Raw genomic sequence first — 26,269 nt, forward strand, 5'->3', positions numbered from 1 at the left:
GACAACACTGGCATTAAAATAGGAGGAAGAACCATCAGTAACTTGAGATATGCCGATGCCACAGCCCTGCTAGCCACAACAGAAGAAGATATACAAGCACTACTCAATAATGTTGCAGATTTGGATTGCTGATAAATGGCAAAAAGACCAAAGTTATGGTGATGAGCAAAACTGTAATTCAAGCTGACATCTACATCAGAAACGACAAGATTGAGTAAGTGTCCTCCTTTATATACCTTGGTGCAGAATTAAATGACACAAACGAATGCAGCAAGGAAATAAGGTGAAGGCTAGCAATGGCATGCACAAGCACTACCAAACTCTGGAATATCTGGAAAGACAGATCTGTGAGCACTGACATCAAGATACACCTCCTCGAGAGTCTCATCTGGCCAATAACCCTATATGGCTGTGAAACATGGACCCTAAAAGCAGCTGATGAAAAGAAGTTGACAGCATTTGAGATGTGGACATACAGATGGATCCTCAGGGTATCATACATTGAAAGGAGATCCAACAATTTCATCCCAGAAAAGATTGGCATGAAATCAATACTTCTGGAAACCATTATCCAAAGGAAACTTCGTTATTTTGGACACATTTCAAGAACTGATGACACACTGGAACGCACAGTGCTTGAAGGAAGCCGCTCCTGAGGCAGACAGAGGACAACCTGAATTGACATCAAGAAGTGGACCAGCCTCACCACCAGAAATGCAAGAGGTTTTACTGCCGACAGATCCCAGTGGAAGAAAGTGGTCGCCAAGGCTCTGGCAGAGTATGGCACATGATGATGATAATGAAACCTTTCAAGAACCAAGGGAATTCTGCTAAAAAGAAGAAGAAGCAACTTACAATCTATCTCGCTAGCCAATTTAAGATCTCTTGAGTAAATGGTGATGAGCCACTTGTTTGAACGGTTACACGCACAAAGTGCTGGAGGAACTGTATGCTTGGTTGAATAGTTGCAGTCCTGTGTCCTGGATTATAAATCCAGTCTTTTTGGTAATGCCCCGCTCATTTAAGGTACAGAATTTCTATTATACTCTCGACTTCTAATTTTTAGAAAACATGCGCTAATCACTTCTTTCATGATATTCAGCCTCTTATCAACTCTTGAATTCAAAGTAAGGGCTGTTGTAGTGCACTTTGTCATTCCAGCTGACAAATGCATTTTCCTTCTTTTAAGCAATAATGAGTGAAGGTTGGTGATACATAAAATGCTATAATACTGATACAATGAGTGGGTGCTTGTTACAAATGTTAAGGTTCTTTGTATATTCCTTTATTGGAAGAACAGGCTGCTCTATACTGAGTACCCATTCACTGTGCTAGTCAATGTCCAGTGTGTTCTAACTGTGTCAACAAAATGCTGTAATATTTGCCATCTTCTCACATGCCTGGATTTCCAGTGTTGTGAACTGTACAGTGGCTCAGGTATTCAAATACTTTAAGTCAGTGCTTGCTGATCTTAAAAGTTTTATTTGTCCAATTTTGTTTCTTGTAAAAAGCATGTATTCCTTTAGTTCTCCTTATTTAATTGCATGTTCACTTGTAGATCTTTTCAAGATCTTGTCAAACTTGTAATTCTTGTGTAGTCTTGCTCTTTTTCTCAGTTTGTGTTATAAGGACCTATATTTTATCCTTATTTAATGGAAATCTGCCTTTGTACGTACGCTGGGCATGTTTGTATTGTTGAACTCCACATGTTTATAGTCACCTGTAAAAGCTCAGTTGGAATGTAACGTCCACTGCAGCACAATGGCCTTGTGTACTCTCAAGCTTCATACTATCACTTACCGCATTGATTTGTTTATTTTGAAAGTACAGCACATGCATTTTCTGAATCCATTTGTGTAGTATCTGGCAATAATTCCATCAGTGCTATAGGACCAAAAATTGGAGATGAACTTTGTCTCAGGTGTTTATTGGAACAACAGCTGCTTTGCTGCTTGTGTATTATAAAATTATTGAAGTTCAGCTCTTCCAAGTTGTTTAAAGCTGACAAAAACATGGTTAACAATTGCTGGTTTCGCTCATTCGTTCAAGATTTGTTCATATTCCTGAGCCTGTTCTTCCTATGAGCAAAATAAATGTGAAAATTTGATGTTTATTGAAAAATGTAACTAACCAAAAGATTGATCGCCATTACTGTCTGTTTATAATCATTTGTTTACAATCACTTGATGTGTAATCATACCTTTGCAGTACTTATAAGGCCAATCAACATCAACATATATTTATCGTTTTCAGCTGCCTAGTTACAATGGTACAGAATTGGGATGCCTGACACTTGGTGGCTGGTTTTGATCATTTCAAGTGACAGTCTGTTACCTTATTTAATAGAGTATTGTTTCATGAATAACAATAGAAGCATTTGGTTGCCAATTTCAAAAGCAATCCTCTGAAGTAGCTGCTGCAGCTTGTGCTTTGAAAAGACAATGGTATCTGACTGCTGTGGGGAGGTTGGACGTAAATGGGTCTTTTTCAAGATTGGTTCTCATTTGAATATAATAATATTTCTGGGAACTTCCATAAGGCAGATATTTGTAACCTGGGGAGAGCCTGTAGAAGGAAAGAAAGACCGTTCTTTTTCTTTAGGGAAAACGGAGAACTTTTGCAACTTTTCTGGCTGCTGGTAGTCATTGTGACAATGAAATCAGATTGTTACGAAAGCCTATTCAGTTGACTAATGTCCTTCAGGGGAAATAATCTGCCACCTTTGCCCAATCCAGCCTGATGCAATCATAAATACAAGAGTTTCTGCAGATGTTGGAAATCCAGAATAACACACACAAAATGTTGGAGGAACTCAGCAAGCCAGGCAGCATTTATGAAAAGGAATAAAGAGTCAAGATTTCAGACTGAGACTTGCAACTATGTTGTTTACTCTTTGGTGTCATCTGAAAGGCCTAGCAAGCTATTGATTAGTGCATTGACTAGTGTGTCAAGATGCAATCAAATTAAAACTGTAAAAGGCCGCAGAATTTGCAGACAGCAAAGGCGCTAACAGCCCAGTTAACTTTGAAGTCTTGATCATGGGCATTTTGGGATTAGTATTTAAATTGTGAAAGGTGGTCCATAACATAATCAAACAGTAAACTGAGAAAATTGTTGTCACAGTATTATTCCCTTGTTGATAATGTGCCATAAACAATTTCATCAAAATCCTATGGTACAAGCTATTCACAGATAGATAAACCAGAGGTGGCAATCCAATTGTATGCAGATAGGATCGAGGAGGTCTAACAATAAAATACATATCACAAGAAGCCTCATGGAATCAGGTCAAACATGAACCAGGATACCTTTTCCTGATTTTTACCTTTTAGCTTCCATCTGCTGATGAGTAAGTGGTTCATTTTCATCTCAAAGATGCTTGAATGCCTACATTCCCCAAGCAGTGTACCTTCTACATCCATCACTGAATAGCTTGGTATTGCCAACTACTGACAGAATAGCAGTCTTGAAAGATTTGGTCTGCAGAAAATAATAAGCAAACATAAACAAGGGGAAAAGGTCATTGTTATCTGTAACTTAATAGCCAGCACATGACTCGCACTTTTATTAACTCAACCCAGAAGATCAGTATCGACTCAAGGAGGAGTGCCAAAAAGCATGATGAAATCCTTAAAACAAGATGTTACTCAAGTATAATACAGAACTGCATAAAAACAGAATTTTCATGGATAGAGCTTAGCAGTCTCAAAACCAATAGATGTGATAAAGCTTTGCAGGCCTGGCACTCGTGCCATGAAAGATTGTGGACCTAAAAGATGGTGGAGGCTCCAAGTGTATCCGCAAGCTCAATGATAGCAGAGCCCAGCATGTGAGTTTGAAAGACAAGTCTGAGTGATTTTCATGTTAAATCAGAAGTGTCAAGTGATGATCTGCCTTGACTTCACAAAACCTCGCCTTCAGCCAACTGAGTTAATGTCATGTTGCCAAGAAAACATTTGGGTTCTAGTACTAGACGTACAAAAAAGCTGGATGAACTCAGCAGATCGGGCAGCATCCGTTGAAATGAGCAGTCAACGTTTCGGGTTGAGACCCTTCATCAGGACTAAAGAAGGAGGGGGTAGGAGCCCTATAAAGAAGGTGGGGGGAGGGTGGAAAACCAATCAGAGAAAAGATCAAGGGGTGGGGAAGGGGAAGCAGGGAGGGGATAGGCAGGAGAGGTGAAGAAGGAATCTAAGGGGAAAGCACTATGGGTAGTAGAAGAAGGCAGAGTCATGAGAGGTGATAGGCAGCTAGAAGAGGAGACAGAGTAGAGGTGGGATGGGGGAAGGGAGGGAATTACCGGAAGTTGAGAATTCGATGTTCATACCAAGGGGCTGGAGACTACCCAGACGGTATATGAGATGTTGTTCCTCCAACCGAAGTTTGGCCTCATCATGGCAGTAGAGGAGGCCATGTATGGACATATCTGAATGGGAATGTGAAGGAGAGTTGAAGTGAGTGGCAACCGGGAGATCCTGTCTGTTGTGGCAGGTGCTCGACGAAGCGGTCCCCCAATCTGCGTCGGGTCTTGCTGATGTAGAGGAGGCCGCACCAGGAGCACTGGATGCAATAGATTACCCCAACAAACTCACAAGTGAAGTGTTGTCTCACCTGGAAGGACTGTCTGGGGCCCTGAATGGTGGTAAGAGATGAGGTGTAGGGACAGGTGTAGCACTTACGCTTGCAGAGATAAGTACCAGGTGGGAGATCTGTGTGGAGGGACGTGTGGACCAGACAGTCGCGGAGGGAACGATCCCTGCGAAAAGCAGAGAGAGGTATAGAGGGAAAGATGTCCTTAGTGGTGGGGTCCTGTTGAAGGTGGCGGAAGTTGCGGAGAATAATATGCTGGATCTGGAGGCTGGTGGGGTGATAGGTGAGGACAAGGGGGGCACAGTCCCTGTTGTGGTGACGGGAGGATGGGGTGAGGGCCAAAGTGCGGGAAATGGAGGAGATGCGGGTGAGGGCATCATTGATGACGGCTGAAGGGAAACCACGATTCTTAAAGAAAGAGGACATTTGGGATGTCCTGGAATGGAAAGCCTCATCCTTGTGTACAATGTCCTGTGTATGTTACTAAAAAGGGCTTCTTTGGTTTGTTACGAGTAGGAATGCTTCTTTGTCTGTTAAAAGTTTCTCTTGCCGTTGTTTCGCTTTAGAATGGCTGATATGGTAATTGTATTCATTTGTTAATCAATGGGGAATGTTACTGTGTTTTGTGAGGCTGGGAACTTGGGGGAGGGGTTGCGCGGGCTTGGGGAGTCCGGAGGGAGACGCCGAGGAAGGAGGACGTGCGCTCGGGAGACCACCGGGGAGTCCGAAGTGGGAGTTTCGGGAGGACGACCACCGAGGAGTCGAATGGTTCGCTGGATGAGCTCCACCGATGTGCACTAAACTGACTGAACTTTGATAAGTTGGCGCCTTTTGTTTTTTTCTTGTATATATATATATATATTGTACTGCCTAATACTCTTTTAATTTTAGTAAACTCTTTAAAGTGTATTTCATAACGGTATTTGTTGTGAGTTTGATATGCGCGAGGCATAAACTCGATTCTCACAGCACCTGCGTGTACGGGAGGCGGGGTTGGTGTGTGGCTGGATCTCTTTTTCCCCTAGACATATACCAGCCTGTTGGGTAAGTGTTACACTTGGAGCAGATGCGGCAGAGGCGGAGGAACTGGGAATAGGGAATAGAATTTTTGCATTTGGCAGGGTGGTTCTAGTTCTAGTACTGAAGGCTTGAGCTCCAGAACAAGCTTTTAACTCTCCAAGTGTTTTAATACATTGACAATACTGACAATGGCTCTGCAAGATGGAACCTTTGTCCAGATGAGTCCTGTTCACAAAAAAAAAGTCAAATCCAATCCAACTAATAGAACAGTCAACTTATGGTTAATCATTGGAAAAGTAATGGAAGTCTGACTGTGATTTCAAGCTGTAATTGCCCAAATCACTTGGTTTGGACACTTTCTCAGCCTTGGTCTAGACATGAATCAAAGAGATGATTTCTAGATGTTACTGCTGTTGGTATCAAAGCCAGGATTTGACAGAAATGTGGCATCGAGGGACCTTGGTAAAACTCAAGTGTGCACCAATGCTTGTAGTCATAATCTCAAACAGATAATAGAGTTACTGCAGGGCAATCAACCTGCCCTCCAGGCATCAATGCAGTAGATCCTCAGAGACCCATCTTCAGCAGTGGAAAGGGTGAGCAGATTCAAGTTCAGAGATGTCAACATCTGAGAAGCTATCCTGGACCCAACATTGAATCAGTCACAAAGAAGGCACACCAGAGGCTATAGTCCATTAGGAATTTTAGGAGATTTGGTATATCACCACAGACTGTCAGATTTCTACAGATGTACCTTGTAGGGCATTCTGAATGGTTGTGTCACCATTTGGTATGAAGGCTCCAATACACAGAATGAAGAGAAGCTGCAAAGGGTTGTAGTCTCAGTTAGCTCTACCATGGATACTAGCTTCCCCACCATCAAAGGTGTCTTCAGAAGGTGATCGCTCAAAAAAAGGTGGCAGCCATCATGAAGAGCCCTCATTGTCCAGGTCATGCCCTCTTCTCATTACTAGCATCAGGGGAGAGGTACAGGAGCCTGAAGACGCATACTCTTTCCCTCCACCATCTGGTCTATTAACCAATGAATACTACTTCACAATTCGCTTTCTTTTTGCATTTTTTTTTAAATAACTTATAGTAAATTTTATATATTGCACTGTGGTGGTTGTCTGTTGTGTCCGGCGATGACAGGAAACCTGTGCAGGAGAGATTTTAAAATGGAAAAACTGCTGCACTGGGGCATTTCCACTCACTCGACCTCAGAAGGGTTAAATCGTGGAACTTCCTATCCCAAGACTTAGAATATCTTCAAAGGAAGATTACAGTGGTGTCTCATTTTAAATTTAAATACTGAGGTTGCTGGTTCCAAAATGGTTAGTCTTAGGACTCATATTTCCAAGACACTTTTGATTTAAATAGAATACACAGCTGAAAACAGATCATTTGGGGTATGGGCATGTGCTTTCTCTCAGCTGTTTTTATTTACATTCTTATAGATTTTCTACCATTGATTATTATATCCTTGTTATTTGGCTTAATATTTGCTTTTTGTTCATCCCTTTCTGGAGTACATGTTTCAACAAGATGGTTATGAAGACAGTGGAAACTGTAGTCAACATCTTCCAAATTCTAGTTTCTGGAGTGGTTCCTGTAGTTTGAAGAGATTGCAAATATGACTGCAACTTTTTTTTTGGAAAGAGTAACCAACCTATTAGCGTGGCATTGTGATCTAAATGTGATTGAGATTCAAGGTTGTCTTTTGCCATTCTTCAGTACACGAGTGTAAAGGAGAAGGAAATGATTGTTACTCCACATCTGATGCAGCATAAAAAGCACAAATAAGATAAAAATATACAATAAAACAAACAAAAATCAGCAAATATAAAAACAATCCTATAAAACGCAATGTACAAGTAACTGAGTGTGGATGTATGTACATAAGATTAGCTTATGTACATAATGTAACATCAGATGTAGGATTATCTCTATATAAGGTGACTGACAGGAAATGATAAAGTGACAGAGTGACTCTTGGAAGGGGACCACTTCTAAGGAGCAGCATGGAATATGAAAACAGTAGGACAGTGGCTGTGTCCGTATTGGTATAAGGTAAAAGCCTGACGTAGCAGTGCATGGTGGGGGGGTGTGGAATGAAGTGTGCTGAGGGGCTGTGCAATGATGGTGGGGTGGTTTAATAGAGGAAGGTATTAGACTAATGACTCCAGGGAAGTAACTGTTACTGAGTCCAGTGGTCCTGGTGTGGATGCTGCATAAGCTCTTCCCTGATGGGAGTGGGAGAAATTGTGTGGGTGGGAAACCTTCATGATATTGAGAGCCTTTCTTGGCACTCTTCCATATATACTGTATATCTTTGGTAGGTAGGCTCGTGCCAGTGACGCATGGGGCAGTTTTAACTACATGTTGTCATGCCCTCCTGTCTTCTGTAGTGTAGTTTCCATACACAATGCTTGAAAGAGGCAAATTAGGTTTCACTAATTTGTTGGAGTTCTTTAAGGATATATCTGGTGTGGTAGAAAAGGGTAACCAGTGCACTTGGATTTTCAGAATGCTTTTGGTGAATGAGGTTCATAAAAATGTAATTGAAGGTAACGTACTGAGTGTTAGTTAACGAAAAGCAGTAGGAGTACTTGGGTTTCAGTATTTCCTTTCTCTTAAAGGAAAACTGCACTCACAGCTGGAGTCTTCAGACTGGAGCCTGCTGATTTTGAGGATTGATAAATTTTTAAAAAATATCTTAAAGCAATGTTATTTACTGAAGCACCCATGGCTATGACTGTGGATTCCAGCTGTAGTACCCATAAATGGGAATTATTAATGTTTCTCTTCAGGAACTGTACGTGAAGAGTCATAACTTTTTGGCCCCATCTTGAGTTTCCATGAGCACTACCCATATAGCCTTTTGTTTTGTCTCTTTTTGCACTACTTGTATATAAATTTATTTTTAGTGTAATTTATGGTGGTATTTTGTATTACACTGCACTACTGCAGCAAAACAACACATTTCAAGATATATCCCAGTGATAGTAAACCTGATTCTGATTTTGCTTCTAGTTGGTTAACTGATGAATGGGGTAAAACAGTGATTGCTTGGGCCCTGGGCACAGTGATTAGCAACCTGTACCAATGATTTGCTGAGGCATAATGTTTCAAGATTCATTAAAGACCTGGAGCGAAATGTAGAGTTGACGTGTTGTTATCTTTGAATTTGAAGAATTCTGTTTTTTTTCTGTCTTAGGAATCAGAATTTCTCTGCTTGGAGTTAAATGAGAACAAAGTGAATCAACTGCTGAAAAAAATAACTGAAATTGAAGAGAGCATCACTGCCCTGAGCCGCACCAACTGATGCTGCTGGAGATTATGAAACAGAACAGATGGCAGTGTCAATAAACAATTGGAACACTAACTGTCCCATTGATTTGTGTAATATATGCATTCCCTGCTTTGATTGTAGAGTGAAAATTTGAGTTTACTTTACAAGCCTTTGATCTTACAGCCACTTTCAAAACTAACGATGCCTCTAATTAACTCCTCACCATCTGTTTCTTTTTCAATAGCTAAACAGTGTTCAGGAAATGGTTTTCAATTTGATTCTTCTTCACAACACTTCTCAAAGCTCATAGAATTGATTTTTAAAATTTAGAATCCAAATTTGCACTTTCATTTTGAAATTGAATTTTCTTTAGTTCTTGGAAATAATCTAAAATTATCATTAGTTATCCTCAACATTTCTTGTCAACTTATTAATAAGAATTGAATATTCTCGTTCAGAACATTTCCAAGTGTCTGATGACAATTATATGGGCATAGAAGAGACTGAATTAGTGTATCACGGACCATGTAAATATCAGTTGGCTTTGCATCGAGCCCAAGATATGGCCCACCAAAGGATGACTGATGTTGAACCAAGTCCCAAAAATAATCACTCGCTCTTGTATCTCATGTCAAAAATGTGCAAGACTTGTGAAATCATCACTTAGAGATAACAAAGAGCACTTGATACTGTTGAATGAAAAACAATATGTATCATGTATTAGAGACATAATGAAAAAATATTTTGTCATGTAATGTGTAATTCTCATGGTTTTCCTTTAATAGCCTGTATTCATATGATTCAGTTATTCTGCCACTCATGAGTAAATACATAACAAAGTTAATCATTGTATTCCTTATCATAAGTCCACTGAAGTAACTTTCATAACTAAAGTAGTAATCTATAATGCTATGATGTTAAACTTTGTCTTATTATGCTATATTATTAAGTATATTTGGAGATTGCATTTTGAGTCATGAATTGAATGGAAATAAAACTTTACAGTTCCTTTTCTACTTGATTGTATATAACCATCAGTTCTTTGGAATTCTTTGCAATCAAGATCCTTCAGAAAGCAATAAACAATAATTAACACATAAGACTTTTGTCAATATCTGTAAATGCTTGATATAAATAAGTTAATTTCGGAAACCTATTCTGAAATTTGCATTTTTGGCAGTTCACTAAATTGAGTAAGTGTTTTGTAGACGTGTTATGATCTGTTTCTTTTAGAGTCTAGAAGTTGACAATTTGTGTTTTTTAAAAAAAAACAGATTTTGGAGCTTTGCTCAAATACAAGCAAGTCTATTTTTTGTAGATGAAGTTTTAAATGGAATCTGCTGAAAGTTGGCTTTTAAATCCAGATTAACTTGTGGTTAAAATCCATACCTCACCCATCCACTGTTACATTCTAAGCCAGTAATGACTTTGAGATAAATAAGTATAATGCAAATATTTGACAAAGGTTTATAGATTGCCATGCTTTGACAGATTTTATTCTACCACAGCCCATTATTCATCAGCTGAACTAAAAATAGAGAACTGTCAATTGTATAAGGTTCTTACTTAAAAAAAAGCTATTGTGAACCACTATAGTAATGAATCTGTATAAATTCAATAGACAAAGCAGGGAAATAACCTGTATGTTGCCATTGGGTTTTTTTTGGTGGGTAGGTCATTGTTTTTTTTTTGCAGAATTACACTTCTCAGAGGTAGTGGTTGATTTGAAACCTTTAAAATGCTGGGTCATTGTGGCCTGTTGGAATTTGCAAAAATAAATGTATGTTAGATAACATTACAACTTTTACTGAAATTGATATACAGTACTTGCTGTGTCAATGAGGGAGTTTATTTTGTGATGTATTTTATGGCAGTCATCAATGCGGTAAACTTTCTGAAATGTATTAGTTGTGCATTCAGTGAGATCATGAATTGTTGCACTTTTTGCTTCAGGAAGATCTCTGATTTGCTTCCTGTTTCTTGGGTGTCCAGAGAAATGTGGTGTCCCACTTGATTGGTGTTCTCCCACACCTCATTGTTCAATTTTTAAGATAAAGGTATTTCTTTGTCACCTTTGGAAATTAATTTTGGCACAGGAAGATAAAACAAAAGGACTGAAAAATAAAACCCTGCTTCCTGTTGCGCTGTTACTCCTCAATAACCAGTCTCCTTGAAATACAAATCTCCTTTCATTCAGCAGATCCAGAATTCTGCTTTTACTTCAGACTTTTGTTTGACTGCCTTATCGATGTCCCATGAAAGTCGCATGTGAGCCTTCCCTGAATGCCTGTTCTCAAAGCTATTAAATATAAAGTTGCAACCTCTCAATGACAGTTCTTTGTGATGTTGAAATAACCTATCATGCCAACTTGCATTTCAAATTCCCTTCCATTTAAAAATATCCAAACTGTCTTCACAGCATTATTATCAAATAAAATGTAGTGGGAATTTTTTAAGGAGAACTAGGGGCAGGTGCTCAGTTTTCTGTTTTTTAAGGACTAAATCTGTATCTTACTCCAACTATACTCTGTTTGTCACATGACAATAATCTATTTAGGCTTGAATTCCGAACTTTTAATTTCAATTTGCAAATCTATGATCATTGGGTTTAACCAAGCATCCCTTAATTTTTTGTCTGACGATGGTCATTAAAGGACTTTAATACTGTGTTATAATCTAGCATTCTGACTGAGAAATATTTCTTAAATTCCAACATAGAAGCCATTTGACAGTGGTTGAAGTTACCACTAGAGCCTCAGAATGTATATGCATGTTGAAGTACAGCTGAAGAGGGTAATGGATTGACAAGAATTTTAAAGTGATCAGATTGACATAATGAAAATTAGCAAAATACATTTATTGATCATGAAAATAAGGAAAGAACTGAACAAAAATGGTTTATTTATCATTTATATAAGCAAAAAGAAGATTAAGTGCATTCCCGGCATATATGATAAATAAATTCTTCTCTGGCTTCAAGCTAGATACAGGTGTTGATTTATCTGACATTTCAGTGATGAACTCTTGTCATCTTCTTCAGGGATGATGCTTGGGCATGTCTAGTCCGGTGGTATTTATACCCCTGTATTCTGTCCCTCCTGATGGGTTAGTCCTCATCCAGTCAGGTTTCCATTCCCACCTTGATTACAATTGAATTCCAGATCTTTCTTAGAGCAAGACCTTCATCTTTGTTAGAATTATTTTCCTCTTGTTTTATTTCAATGGCTTCCTTCAGTAGGCAGTCCCAAAAGCCATTGGCATGGTACAGTGGTTTTATGCCGCTGGAAGTTAATCCTGTGGCCATTGCAAATGCAGTGTCCTGCTACCACTGATTTCTCCAGGTAACCCAAACCGATACACCTCCTGTGCTCTTTGATGTGGATTTCCACCCACCATGTGTCCCATCTGGCCAATATACACCGCTCCACTCACAAGGAATCCTATAATTGATACCCATACCTGGCTTGAAGCCCAGGAAGAGTCTATTCATCATGTATACAAGAGGTCACACAATATAAGAATAGCTGGACAAATAAAGTTAATCTTTAGCTTTGTTTATCTTAAAGGAATATAGAATTTACAAAATACTACATGAAAACTGACAAGCAACTAATCTGTGCAAATAAAAAGTAATACTGAGAACATGACTTCTAGAGAGACTTGAAAGTGAGCCTGTAGATTGTAGCCAAGGACGCACAAAATGCTGGAGGAACTCAGCAGGCCAGGCAGCATCTGTGGAAAAGTGTACAGTATTGTTGATGTTTTGGGCCAAGACCATTCATCAGGACTTGAAAAAAGCTGAGGAGTCAGAGTAAGAAAGTGAGGGGAGGAGAGGAAGAACCACAAGGTGATAAGTGAAATTGGGAGGGGTGAGGTAAAGAACTGGGAAGTTGATTGGTGAAAGAGAAACGGTGCTAAAGAAGGGGGAAAAAAGCATACACACAGAAGGCTGCTTACCAAGTTAAGAGCCTATGGCATTACAGGAATGTTACTGGCATGGTTAGAGCATTGGTTGATTGGTAGGAGACAGCGAGTGGGAATAAAAGGATCCTTTTCTGGTTGGCTGCCAGTGACTAGTGGTGTCATAAAGCACTAGTAAAGCCTCACCTTGAGTATTATGAGCAGTTTGGTGCTCCTCGTCTGAGAAAAGGTGTGCTGGCATTGGAGAGAGTTCAGAGGAGGTTCACAAGGATGATTCCAGGAATGAAAGGGTTATCATATGAAGAACGTTTGATGGCTCTGGGTCTGTACTTGCTGGAATTTAGAAGGATGAGGTGGGACCTCGAAACTTTTCAAATGTTGAAAAGCCTAGATGTGGAAAGGATGTTTCCCATGGTAGGGGAGTCTTGGACAAGAAGGCACAGCCTCAGTAAAGAGGGGCATCCATTTAAAACAGATGCAGGGAAATTTATTTAGCCAGAAGGTGGTGGATTTGTGGAATTTATTACCACAGGCAGCTGTGGAGGGCAGGTCATTGGGTGTATTTAGGGCAGAGCTTGATCGGTTCTTGATTGGACATGGCATCAAAGGTTACAGGGAGAAGGCTGAGGAGAGGAAATAATGATTGGTAGAGCAGACTCGATGGGCCAAATGGCCTAATTCTGCTCCTATGTCTTATGGAATCTGATAGGAAAGGACAGAAGACCATGGAAGAGAAAGAGAAAGGGAGAGGACCACCAAAGGGAGGGAGGTGATAGACTGGTGAGGGGATATGTGAGAGGAAAATGGAAGTGGGGGGGCATTACTGGAAGTTTGAGAAATCAATGTTTATGCCGTCAGTTGGAGGCTACCCGGACAGAATATAAGATGTTGCTTCTTCTACCTGAGTGTGGCCTTGCGGCGACGGTAGAGGAGGCCATGTACTGACACATCGGAATGGAAAGTGGAATTAAAATGGGTGGCCACTGGGAGATTCTGCTTTTTCCAGCGGATGGAGCGTAGGTGCTCAGCAAAATGGTCTCCCAATCTGTGTTATATCTCAGTGATATATGGGAAAATACACTGGGAGAACCAGACACAGTAGATGACCCCAACAGACTCGTGGGTGAAGTGTCATCTCACCTGGAAGAACTGTTTGGTGCCCTGAATGGTAGTGAGAGAGGAGATGTAGCACTTGTTCTACTTGTAAGGGTAAGTGCTAGGAGGGAGACCAGTGGGAGGAGGGATGAATGGACAAGGGAGTCATTTAGGGTGCAATCCCTGCAGAAAGTGAAGGGGGGGGGGGGAGGAGATGTGCTTGGTGGTGGGATCCTGTTGGAAATGGTGAAGGTTACAGAGAATAATGTGTGAATGTAGAGGCTGGTGGGGTGCTAGGTGAGGATGGAACCCTATCCCTTGTGTGGTGGGAGGATGGAGTGAGGGCTGATGTGCACAAAATGGAAGAGATGTAGTTGATGGTGGAGGAAGGGAAGCCCCTTTCCTTGAAGAAGGAGGACATCTGCTTAGTTCTGGAATGAAAAGCCTCATCCTGAGAACAGATGCCTCAGAGACGGAGGAATTGAGGGAGAAGGGGATGGCATTTTTACAAGTAGCAGGGTGGGACAAGGTATGTTCCAGGAAGCTGTGAGAGTCCATGGGTTTATAGTAGACATCAATGGATAAGCTGTCTCCAGAGATCGAGACAGAGAAAGTGTCAGAAATGGACAGGTAAATTTGAGCGCAAGGTGGAAGTTGGAGGTAAAGTTGATGAGCTCCACAGGGGTGCAGAAAGCAGCACCAATGCAGTCGTTGATGTAGCATAGGAAATGTTGGGGAGTGATACCAGTGTAGGCTTGGAACATAAATGTCCCACATAGCTAACAAGCAGGCACACGTAGCTGGGACCCATGCGAGTGGCCAAAAAACAGGCAACTCAGAAGACTGTAGGATCAGTTCAGAGTAGTGGTAATTAAAGTTACTCACACAGGTTCAAGAGCCAGATGTTTCCTAAAGCCAGTGGTGGGACAGCTGCACGGCCTCTGGTCAGACTAAGAGCCAGCAGAGCACAGTTCCCAGCTGGAGCTGCATTACAGCCTCCTGTTCGGACCGTGGGAGATTAGGACTCTGTTAAATCCTCGCACTTTATATCCAAGCGCCCGCAAGATAACCAGGTAAAAACGTACACACAAATGAATATGTAATATATTATTTAAAAAACCCGGTGGTGTGAAACCTAAGGCTTTTGTCCCTCCTGCCCATAGACAATAAGATATAAGAACAGAAGTAGGCCATTCGGCCCATCAAGTCTGCTCCACCATTCAATCATGGGCTGACCCAATTCTTCCAGTCATCCCCCCTCCTCTGCCTTCTCCCCGTAGCTATTGATGCCTGGCTAATCAAGAAACTATGTGTCTCTGCCTTAAATGCACCCAATGCCTTGGCCTCCACAGCTGCTCGTGGCAACAAATTCCACAGATTTACCACCCTCTGACTAAAGTAATTTCTCCTCATCTCAGTTCTAAATGGAAGTCCTTCAATCCTGAAGTCATGCCCTCTTGTCCTAGACTCTCCTACCATGGGAAATAACTTTGCCATATCTAATCTGTTCAGGCCTTTTAACATTTGGAATGTTTCTATGAGGTCCCCCTCTCATTCTCCTGAACTCCAGGGAATACAGCCCAAGATATGCTAGATATTACTCATACAGTAACCCTTTCACTCCTGGAATCATACTCATGAATCTTCTCTGAACCCTCTCCAATGTCAGTATATCGTTTCTAGAATCAGGAGCACAAAACTGCACACAATGCTCCAAGTGTGGTCTCACGAGTGCCTTATAGAGCTTCAACATCATATCCCTGCTCTTATATTCTATACCTCTAGAAATGAGTGCCAATATTGCATTCGCCTTCTTCACAACCAACTCAATCTGGAGGTTAACCTTTAGGGTATTTGGCACAAGGACTCCCAAGTCCCTTTGCATCTCTGCGTTTTGAATTCTCTCCCCTGATATATTATTACATTATTATATATTAAGTGATCCTCTGATATATTAATGCCAAGGAATATAAAGCTTCTCTGTCCCCCCACTGAGGACTGGCTCATGAACCCACATCTTCTTCCTCCTGTCGTCAATAATCAGTTCTCTGGTTTTGCTGATGTTCAATGAGAGGTTGTCGTTGTGGCACCATTCAACCAGATTTCAGTCTCCCTCCTATATGTCAATTTGTCATCATCCTTGATTCAGGCAAAAGTGGTGTCGTCAGCAAGTTTAACTATAGTGTTGGAGCTGAATGTAGCTGCACAATCACAGGTATAAAGTGAAGCGAGCAAGGGGCTAAGCACATAGCCCTGTGGTGCACCTAAGGTGATGGGAATGTGGAGGGAGATGTTGTTGCCAATCCATATTAGCTGCAGTCTGCCAATAAAGAAATTGAGGATCCAGTTGCACAGGGAAGTACTGAGTCCCAGATGAAGTTTAGCGTTGATAGTGTTGAATGCGAAACTGTCGTAAATGAGGAACATCCTGATCTTCGTTGTTCAGGTGTTCCATGAGCTGAGTGAAGAGCCAAGAGTATGGCATCTCCTGTTAACCTGTTGTGACAAATTGGCAAATTGGAACAGATCCAGGTCACTTCTCAGGCAGACATTTATGACCAACCTCTCAGAGGCCAAGTTGAAGATTTGTCCAAGTTAAAGAAAGTGAGTAAGCATCTTGAATGGATTTAATAGATAAATCACTCTGCCACCTTTGTCCTCTTTGACATATAAACACAACAGAAAGGTACTTAGAATGCCATATCCTTTTCGACACAGAAAAATTTTCTCATATTTCAACAAGGAATAACATGCAAAACATCTGTACTTTGGACACCAGTGGTCCTTTGGATATTTTGGGGACACTTCAGGATGCAGCAGGTACACTATAACTTAGAACCATGTTGGCAATAGTCATCATATCCATGATGACATCAGGCCTTGGGAGGTTGCTGTTTGAACTGCAATTGTTCTCAGATATACAAAGTGAAAAAGGAACAATATCAAGAATGTGTTCATATTGTTTAGTAACCCACTGCCAATGCCAAACTGGTCACCAGATATGGTTCTGAAACAGCATCTAATCATCTAAATTTCTCTGTCCCTTGCAGTTATTGTTTTGAACCAAGAATATTATGTAGAAATATATTTATTTTTGAGTGCCGTATCTGTCCAACTAAATTATTGAACCAATAGTCATGGACCCAAGGAATTGATCTGGAAATCCTAGTCTAAATATTCATCTTTGGCTAGGAATTTAAATCTAAGCATTGAAATAAAACTGGAGTAAAAGCTCTGGTATCACTATTTGTGATCACAAAACTGCCAGGTGCTTTAAAAATCTGCTTCACTCATGTGCTTTATGGAAGGATAACAACCATACTTACCCAGTTGGGTCTTCTGTGAACCAAGGCACACAGCATCATGATTAATTTTCAACTGTCCTCTGAAATGATAAAGAAAGCCAATAAGTATACTCGGGTTGGGCAATAAAAGTGGTTGACCAAATACTACACACATAACACAAATAAATATTTTGAGAACAATTATCTAGTCATTCACTTCCTGGACTTTAGGGTTTCCTAATTCTCTTGTTTTGTTTGTAATAAAAATTAGATCAAGGTTATCCTTTGGAATTAAAATTGATTTCTTATTCCAAATCAAAGTTGAGATGCTGCTCACCTTCTTGCTTTTTAATGTTGACGAAGTTTTATTGAGAAGCATGTCCATCTCTTGGTATTTTGAGTCGGTATTTAAATAATTTTCAACAGATTTACAAGGAGAATGCAATATAGAAACACACCATTTCCTCCAACTAATCCATTTCAGTTTTACTGCTGCACTGAAGTTATTCCCGTCCTTCCTTATCTGAATGCTCCAACAAAGTTCTAGATACACTGTTCAATGTATCCTGACTGGTTGCCTCATGTTCTGGCACAGCAATTCAAAAGTACAGACACATAAGAAGCTGCAGGAAGTACATCTCAAGCACATCCCTCCCCACTACTGGTAGTATCTACGGGAGCCAATGGCTCAAGAAGGGCAACATCATCAAAGACCCCCACCATCTGGGCCATACATTTTCTCACTGCTACCATTAAGCAGGAGCTACAAAAGCCTTAAGTCCCACACCATCACATTCAAGAACAGCTACTTCATTCATTCGATTCTTGAATGAACCAGCACAGCACTTATCACTGCAGTTCACGAACACTATGACAACTTCTAACACTTGGCAGCAAAATGACCATTTTTCGTGCTTATCGTGTTCTAGCTTGTAAACGCTGTGTATAATTTATGTTTATTTGAAGTTTTTTTCTTGTGAATGCTGCTTATATGATGCTCTGTGTCTTTGATGTTGCAGTAAGCAGGTTTTCCATTGCACCTGTATCTGGGGATATGGCAATAAACTGGACTTTAACTTGGACTTCTGTCTCTTATTTTTAAGTTCGCCTTACTTCAATGCAGCTTTTCTGAACCATTCAGAATCACTTCTTCTCATTGAAAGTTTAATATTTAATACATGAGGATTTTTTTCTGAATTTCTTCTTTGAAATTTGAGAATTTCAAATTTGAGAATTTTCTTTTAATATCCTCTGATTTTGTCCTTTCCTATGATTGGAAACACTGTCTCTCTCATAACTTTTCACACATTTTAAAGGTCTCTTCAAGATCACTTTTCAGCTCTCTCATTTCCAAAGAAAAGTAACTCAGCTGTTCATCATACCCAATACTATCCTTATTATCTAATTTTACCAATAACTTCTACAAATGTATCTGACTGGCTGCATCACCATCTGGTATTGGGGGGGGGGGAAAGGGGGGCTACTGCACAAGATTGAAATAAGTTGCAGAAACTTGTAAAGTTAGTCATCTCCATCATGAATACCAGCCTCCATCGTATCCAAGACTTAGGAAGGCAATATCCATCATTGAGGATCCCCAGCACCAAGGGCATGCCCTCTTCACACTGTCACCGTCAGGTAGGAGGTACTGAAGCCTGAAGGCACACACTCAGTGATTCAGGAACAGCTTCTTCCCCTCTGCCATCCAATTTCTAAATGGACATTGATCCCATGAACACTATCTCACTTTTTTATTTCTGTAATTTGGCACTACTTATTTTACCTTAACTATTCAATATATATATATATATATATATATATTTACAGTAATTCAGTTGTTTTTTTCTCTGTATTTATAATGTATTTCATTGTACTTGCGGCCATAAAGTTAACAAATTTCACAGCATATGCCAGTGATATCAGATCTGATTCTGATTTTAATAATAATTTCTTATAAACCGGCACACTTCAGACTTTGAACTGGCAGGTTTGCTGGACAATCTGTGATGTATTAATAGATCAATTTTAAATTAATTTTGAGTTAGAAGTTACACATTATGAAAGTACATTTTTTGAGTGAACCAGGTTAAGTGGAAAAGGAGACAAAAAATGCGATCTCATGGAGTAAAAAACTGAATGTGAAAACTGAGGCCCAGGTGCATAGAAAAGGGATCAGAATCAGGTTTATTATCACTAAGGTATGCCTTGAAACTCTTTGTTTTGCAGCAGCAGTACTGTGCAAGACATAATTAAAAAATTTCTATAAGTTACAAGAAGAAATGGGCCTGTATGCACACCTGTACTGAACTAGTATTGGTGTGTGGATCCAAGCATTCACAGTTTGTTAAATCTAGAGATGAGTGGCAATTTGAAAGCTTGAATGGTGTATGGGCATCAACTGGTTTACCATGAAAACTCCACTCGTCAAACACCCTGACATACTTCATCAGTTCACAAGTCGTTAAAGGCTTCTGAACAGTACTTAAATGGCTTCAAAAGGTATTTGAAAACAGATTTAAATAATTATACAAGGAAAAACTGCTTTGAGAAGTAATAAATATAATGTAAAAACAATAAAATCACAAATAAATTAAAACATTTAAATAAAATAATTCAAATACTTACCTAGAGTCACGGAGCCATAAAACACTAAAGAACAGAAAAAGCACCTTCAGCCAATCTAGTTAGTGTTGACTATGGGCCACATCCCACCAATCTGCACCTGAGCTATAAATCTTCATAACTTTCCCATTTATACACCTATCCAAATTCCTCTTAAATGTCAAAATCAAACCCACATCCACCATTTACTTCCACTGGTAGCTCGTTCCACACTCCCATCACCTTCTGAGTGAAGAAATTCTTCTTAAATATTTCACATTTCAACCTTAACCCCTGCCTCGTGGGGGTTCTAGTCTTACCCAACCTCAATGGAAAAAACCTGCTTGCATTTACCCAATATATACCTCTCATAATCTTGTATACCTCCCAGCATTCTCCGACGCTATAGGGAATAAAGACCTAATCCGTTCAAACTTTCCCTGTAACTCAGGTCCTCAAGTCTTGGCAAAATCCTTGAAAATTTTCTCCGTAATCTTTTAATTTTATTGACATCTTTCCTGCAGGTTGGTGACCAGAAATGCACACAATACTCCAAATTGGGCCTCATCAATGTCTTACCTGTTACGTTTTTCAATAGGATCATCATTCCCATACATTGAAGGTGGTCACAGATACCTCTTTTGTAAAGCTCAGTGCAAGATACAAAAGTTACAGAGCCCCTTCAGCATATTGGTGCTGCACTGCTGAGCACAGATCTCTTCACTAGACAAGTACTACTCACCTGTTAATACTGAAATTAATTTGTACTTCTATGCCTGTTCTATAAGTTTATTGTTGTGTAGAAATTATTTGCAATCTCCTTCAATGTTGACTATCCTATGACCCCACTTCTCTTGAATGCCACACAATTGATGACATTCGTGACCTGGATGAGTATGCTGCAGTTGTTACCGACTTTATTAAAACCTCTGTGGACAAGTGTGTGCCTACAAAGACTTACTGCACATTCCCAAATCAAAAGCTGTGGATGAACCAGGAAGTACGTCGTCTACTGAAGGCTAGATCGATGACATTCAGGTCTGGCAACCCAGGCCGTACTGGAAAATCAGGCTATTTCAAAGGCGAAGAGGCAATTTCAAACCAGGTTGGAGGCAACATCGGATGCACAGCAACACTGGCAGGGTCTGCAAGACATTACTTCCTACAAAGCGAAACCCAATAGCATGAATGGCAGCGATGCTTCACTACCAGATGAACTCAATGCCTTCTATGCACACTTTGAAAGGGAGAACTCAACTACAGTTGTGAAGATCCCTGTTGCACCTGATGACCCTGTGACCTTCATCTCAGAGGCTGATGTTAGGCTGTCTTTAAAGAGAGTGAACCCTCACAAGATGGAAGGTCCCGATGAAGTACCTGGTAAGGCTCTGAAAACCTGTGCCAACCAACTAGTGGGAGTATTCAAGGACATTTTCAACCTCTCACTGCTATGGGTGGAAGTTCCCACTTGCTTCAAAAGGCCAACAATTATACCTGTGCCTAAGAAGAATAATGTGAGCTGCCTCAATGACTATCGTCCGGTAGCACTCACACCTACAGAGATGAAATGCTTTGAGAGGTTGGTCATCACTAGACTGAACTTCTGCCTCAGCAAGGACCTGGACTCATTGCAATTTGCCTATTGCCACAATAGGTCAACAGCAGATGCAATCTCAATGGATTTCCACATGGCTTTAGAACACCTAGACAACACAAATACCTACGTCAGGATGCTGTTCATCCACTATAGCTCAGCATTTAATACCATCATTCCCACAATCCTGATTGAGAAGTTACAGAACCTGGGCCTCTGTACCTCCCTCTGCAATTGGATCCTCGACTTCCTAACTGGAAGTCCACAATCTGTGCAGTTTGGTGATAACATCTCCTCGCTGACAATCAACACTGGTGCACCTCAGGGGTGTATGCTTAGCCCACTGCTCTACTCTCTGTATACACATGACTGTGTGGCTAAGCAGAGCTCAAATACCATCTATAAACTTGCTGACGATGCAACCATTGTTGGTAGAATCTCAGGTGGTGACGAGAGGGCTTACTGGAGCGAGATATGCCAACTAGTGGAGTGGTGTCGCAGCAACAACCTAGTACTCAAAGTCAGTAAGGCAAAAGAGCTGATTGTGGACTTCAGGAAGGGTAAGACGAAGGAACACATACCAATCCTCATAGAGGGATCAGAGGTGGAGAGAGTGAGCAGTTTCAAGTTCCTGGGTGTCAAGATCTCTAAGGATCTAACCTGGTCTCAACATATCGATGTAGTTATAAAGAAGGCAAGACAGCAGCTATACTTCATTAGGATTTGAAGAGATTTGGTACATCAACAAATACACTCAAAAACTTCTATAGATGTACCGTGGAGAGCATTCTGACAGGCTGCATCACTGTCTGGTATGGAGGGGCTACTGCACAGGACTGAAAGAAGCTGCAGAGGGTTGTAAATCTAGTCAGCTCCATCTTGGGTACTAGCCTACAAAGTACCCAGGACATCTTCAGGGAGCAGTGTCTCAGAAAGGCAGCATCCATTATTGAGGACCTCCAGCATCCAGGGCATGCCCTTTTCTCACTATTACCATTAAGTAGGAGGTACAGAAGCCTGAAGGCACACACTCAGCAATTCATGAACAGCTTCTTCCCTTCTGCCATTCAATTCCTAAATGGACATTGACCTTTGGACTCTACCTCACTTTTTAAATATACAGTATTTCTGATTTTTGCACATTTTTAATCTATTCAATATACGTATACTGTAATTGATTTACTTAGTTATTATTTTTTTAAATTTTATTTATTTTTCTCTTCTATATTATGTATTGTATTGAATTGCACTGCTGCTGCTAAGTTAATGAATTTCACATCACATGTCGGTGATGATAAACCTGATTCTGATTTTAATGATGTAGAGTACCTCGTGGGGGTGTTGCAAACAGGATACGACACTGTTGTCAGTCAAAAAGTTATTAGTGCTGGTCAAGGAGGGAGGTTTTATATATACTGGTGGTGAAATAAGAGGTAATTCCAAAGTTCAGGACATCGATAGCAGCATGGGGATCAAAGGTGAAGTGAATAAATCCAAGGGCGATGAAGAAGCCGGCTTGAAGGAGGATGAAAAGGATTAAAGGCTAGAGGAAATTTCAGAGATGGGTAGTGGTGAGTGATGAGAATTTTACATTTTTGATACTTTAATCGGGCTAGTGAGCACACAAGTAACGGATTTGGTTAAACTGCATTAACTTCGGGATTCAATTTTCACTAAAATATGTTTGTTGCCGCACAAACTAAGACTATCAATCCAGCCTTCCTTTGGTGACATGGCATGAACTTTGGCTTGTTCTGCCTTCTACCACTTCTACAAAAACAAACTGCCTGTACTTAAATTCACCGTGGGACTAAATGCTTAGTCCCTGTAAATTAACTCTAGTGTCTATGCTACTAAATAATTCAATTCCAGATTAATCCTACCACAGCAGTTACAAGAGCACTGTTTTATCAACTCATTAAATATCAAGGGCCAAAGAGTAATCAGTTGAAATGGAACTCAGGCCATATGTACTCAATGTTGCCAGTTGTTGATTAAAAAAGCATTAATTTCTCCATATCAGTTAATGAAAGGAGGATGGGCAGAAATGAGATTACCATCAGTCATAATGGATTACTTCTAAATCTTGAAGGTTATTAAAAATATAGCTGTTAAACATAAATACAGAGCTGAATGATATTCCGACAGGTCATTATATTTCAGCGCTAGACATCAGCGCTTGACATGTGTTGTTCTTGGTAGGTTTAACAGCGTGATCCACTGGTTGTGTGGTCCTCAGGCACAGGACAGACACAAATTGCTTTATCCCAGTTGGAAATTAACGGGTTCATCAGTGTGGGTTGGTCTGGAGTGATTCTTCACAGCTTGTTAAATGTACCACTGCTGATAATACTTGGGCATATCCTTCTTCTGAACTCTGCCACATATTGAAGGGCAGTGAAAGAGACGAGGTAAACTGGATATGAGTATCAAATTATTACTTGAAATTAAGATGTGTTTTAGATATTGCAAAATATAAATGAATATGGGGATTATGTAGGAATTGAAGCAGAGAATCCACTATAATATCAAAGGCTGTTCTCCAGCTTCTGTTTCTTATGTATGTTCTTATCACAACATATTTTCTAGCAATAATGGTTGTAATTTCCAGACCATTATCTTATTGTCAGATTGAAATGCATTAAAACATCTGTTGCGGTAAATGTGAAATCAGTGCACAGAATGGTGGAAAGCCTCAGCAGGTCAGGCAGAGTGTGCTCTGATGGAATGCCATCATTTTAACTTTGTTTCTCTCACCACAGATGCTATATGATCTCCTGAGTATTTACACCATTCTTTAATTGGGGAAGTACTTAGATAAATGAAATTACAGAGAAAGGATATTAAAGTTATGTTGAAACTCCCTTGGGAGCATTGCAACATTTAGTTCTTGTAGTTCCAATTTCATAGTACACAATTTACCACAAAAATTCTCATAAGACCTTAAGACATAGGAGCAGAATTAGGCCATTTCTTATGAATTCCAGTGAATACAGACCTAGAGCCATCAAATGCTCTTCATCTTACAGACATTCAATCTTGGAGTCATTTTCGTATACTTCTTTTGAACCCTCTCCAATGTCAGCACATATGTTCGGAGATAAGTGCACAAAACTGCTTACAATACCCAATTGAGGCCTCATGAGTGCTTTATAAAGCCTCAATATTACACCCTTACTTTTATATTCCAGTCCTCTTGAAATTATTGCTATCATTGCATTTCCCTTCCTCACCACAGACTCGACCTGTAAATTAAACTTTAGGGAATCCTGCACAAGGATTTCCAAGTTGCTTTTTGCCTCAGATTTTTAAATTTTCTCTCCACTTAGAAAATAGTCAACCCTTTTATTTCTTCTACCATACACTTCCCGACACTGTATTCCCTCTGCCACTTCTTTGCCCATTCTCTTAATCTGTCTAACTCTTTCTGAAGCCTTACTTCTTCAAAACTACTTGCCCCTCTACCTATCTTCATATCATCTGCAAACTTTGCAACAAAGCCGTCAATTCCATCATCCAGTCATTGACCTGTTGTTAGGAACCCCGTAACTGGGTCACTTACCAGCAAAGATAGAGAGGTCCGTCGAAGTCTGATGGTAATATTTTTAACAGTATTTATTAGTAAAAGTACACAAAAATAATATCAATGCAACCATACAGATAATATACATTGTCAATACTAAATCTAAAAGCGCGGGTATAATAATAATCAATAAGAAATAAGCTCTATCGTTGTCTAGGGGATAATGTATTGTCCGATGGAAATATAAAAGTCACTCAGTTCATTCAGGCTGCAGCCTTTTGGTTGGAGAGAGAGAGATTTTTAGAAACTTGCCGGCGTTCCTTTTTATGATTTAGATCCGTCAGAAGTCCTGTTGGTGTGGCCGTTCACTTGTGGCCTCTCCTTTAGTTAAGCCGTACTTCCGTGATGAGCCTGCTACCCTGGCAAGGGAGGACGCACACGAGCCCTCACCGGCGTTCGCTATAAAACGCTGTCACTGGCTTTCCAGCGTTTCTCCTGGTGCGTCTAAAGGGGTTGTTCCCCAGACCCTCTTTTATCCTTACTCACGGGGTCTCAGATGTCAATCAGGTTGGGATGATGCAATCCCTCAACCAGCCCACTCTGGTCATCCCCTGAGGGGTTTCAATGAATAGTACAGTACTCAATACACAATTCCGTCTCCAAAAGACAATAGCCGTTATCAATGGTTCCGTCTTGCTGAGGCCAGGACACATTCCAAACCCTGTGTATTCTGTTCGTCTCTCTCTCATTTCCTGGGTCCCAGACCCAAATTAATAGCGATCTTGCGATTCTCAAAAAAGGAGGGGGCGACTTTGTACCCTTTGGCCCCTCAGAGTTGTGGCACATTTGTAACACTGTAATGTAAAAAGTGGTCCTGAAACAGACCCCTACCGAAAACCACTAGTCACCAGCAGCCAGCCAGAAAAGGCTCCCTTTATTCCCACTCTTTGCCTCCTGCCAATCAGCCACTATCCGTGCTAGTATCTTTCCTGTAATACCATGGGCTCATAACTTGTTAAGCAGCCTTACATGTTGCACCTTGTCAAAGGCCTTCTAAAAATCCAAGTGCACAACATCCACCAATTCTCTTTTGTCTATTGCGCTTGTTATTTCTTCAAAGAATTCCAACAGCTTGGTCAGGCAAGATTTTCCCTTGAGGAAACCATGCAGACTACAGCCTATTTTATCATGTGCCTCCAAGTACCCCAAAGCCACAATCTTCGACTCCAACATCTTCTGTTGTTCTCAACCATGTTCTTCTCAACCACGAACTGCTCTAAAAAGCCAGCTTGCAGGCATTCTAGAAATTCCCCTCTCAAGATGCAGCACCAACCTGATTTTCCCAATCT

General features: G+C 40.4%; 1 protein-coding gene and 1 long non-coding RNA gene across 4 annotated transcripts in view; one reads left to right on the plus strand and one right to left on the minus strand.

Moving 5' to 3' along the window:
• commd1 (copper metabolism (Murr1) domain containing 1) overlaps nucleotides 1–10,002 on the plus strand; it is a 107,869-nt gene extending 97,867 nt beyond the window's left edge. For both annotated transcript variants that reach the window (XM_073051177.1, XM_073051178.1), the window contains exon 3: nucleotides 8,828–10,002. In XM_073051177.1, coding sequence (XP_072907278.1) covers nucleotides 8,828–8,935 — 108 coding nt within the window. In that variant the 3' untranslated portion in view covers nucleotides 8,936–10,002. The remainder of the gene's footprint in view (nucleotides 1–8,827) is intronic.
• The window catches only part of LOC140730555 (uncharacterized), a 67,498-nt gene extending 48,481 nt beyond the window's left edge, over nucleotides 1–19,017 (minus strand). The window contains exon 1 of one of the 2 annotated variants that reach the window (XR_012099629.1): nucleotides 17,245–19,017. This is a non-coding gene — a long non-coding RNA (uncharacterized lncRNA). Of the gene's footprint in view, nucleotides 1–3,325; nucleotides 3,551–17,244 lie in introns of those variants that run through there. The other variant, XR_012099630.1, reaches the window with a different exon arrangement.
• Between the last annotated feature and the right edge of the window lie 7,252 nt (nucleotides 19,018–26,269).

This window comes from Hemitrygon akajei, chromosome 7 (genome assembly GCF_048418815.1).
Source record: "Hemitrygon akajei chromosome 7, sHemAka1.3, whole genome shotgun sequence".
NCBI classification, from domain to species: Eukaryota; Metazoa; Chordata; class Chondrichthyes; order Myliobatiformes; family Dasyatidae; genus Hemitrygon; species Hemitrygon akajei.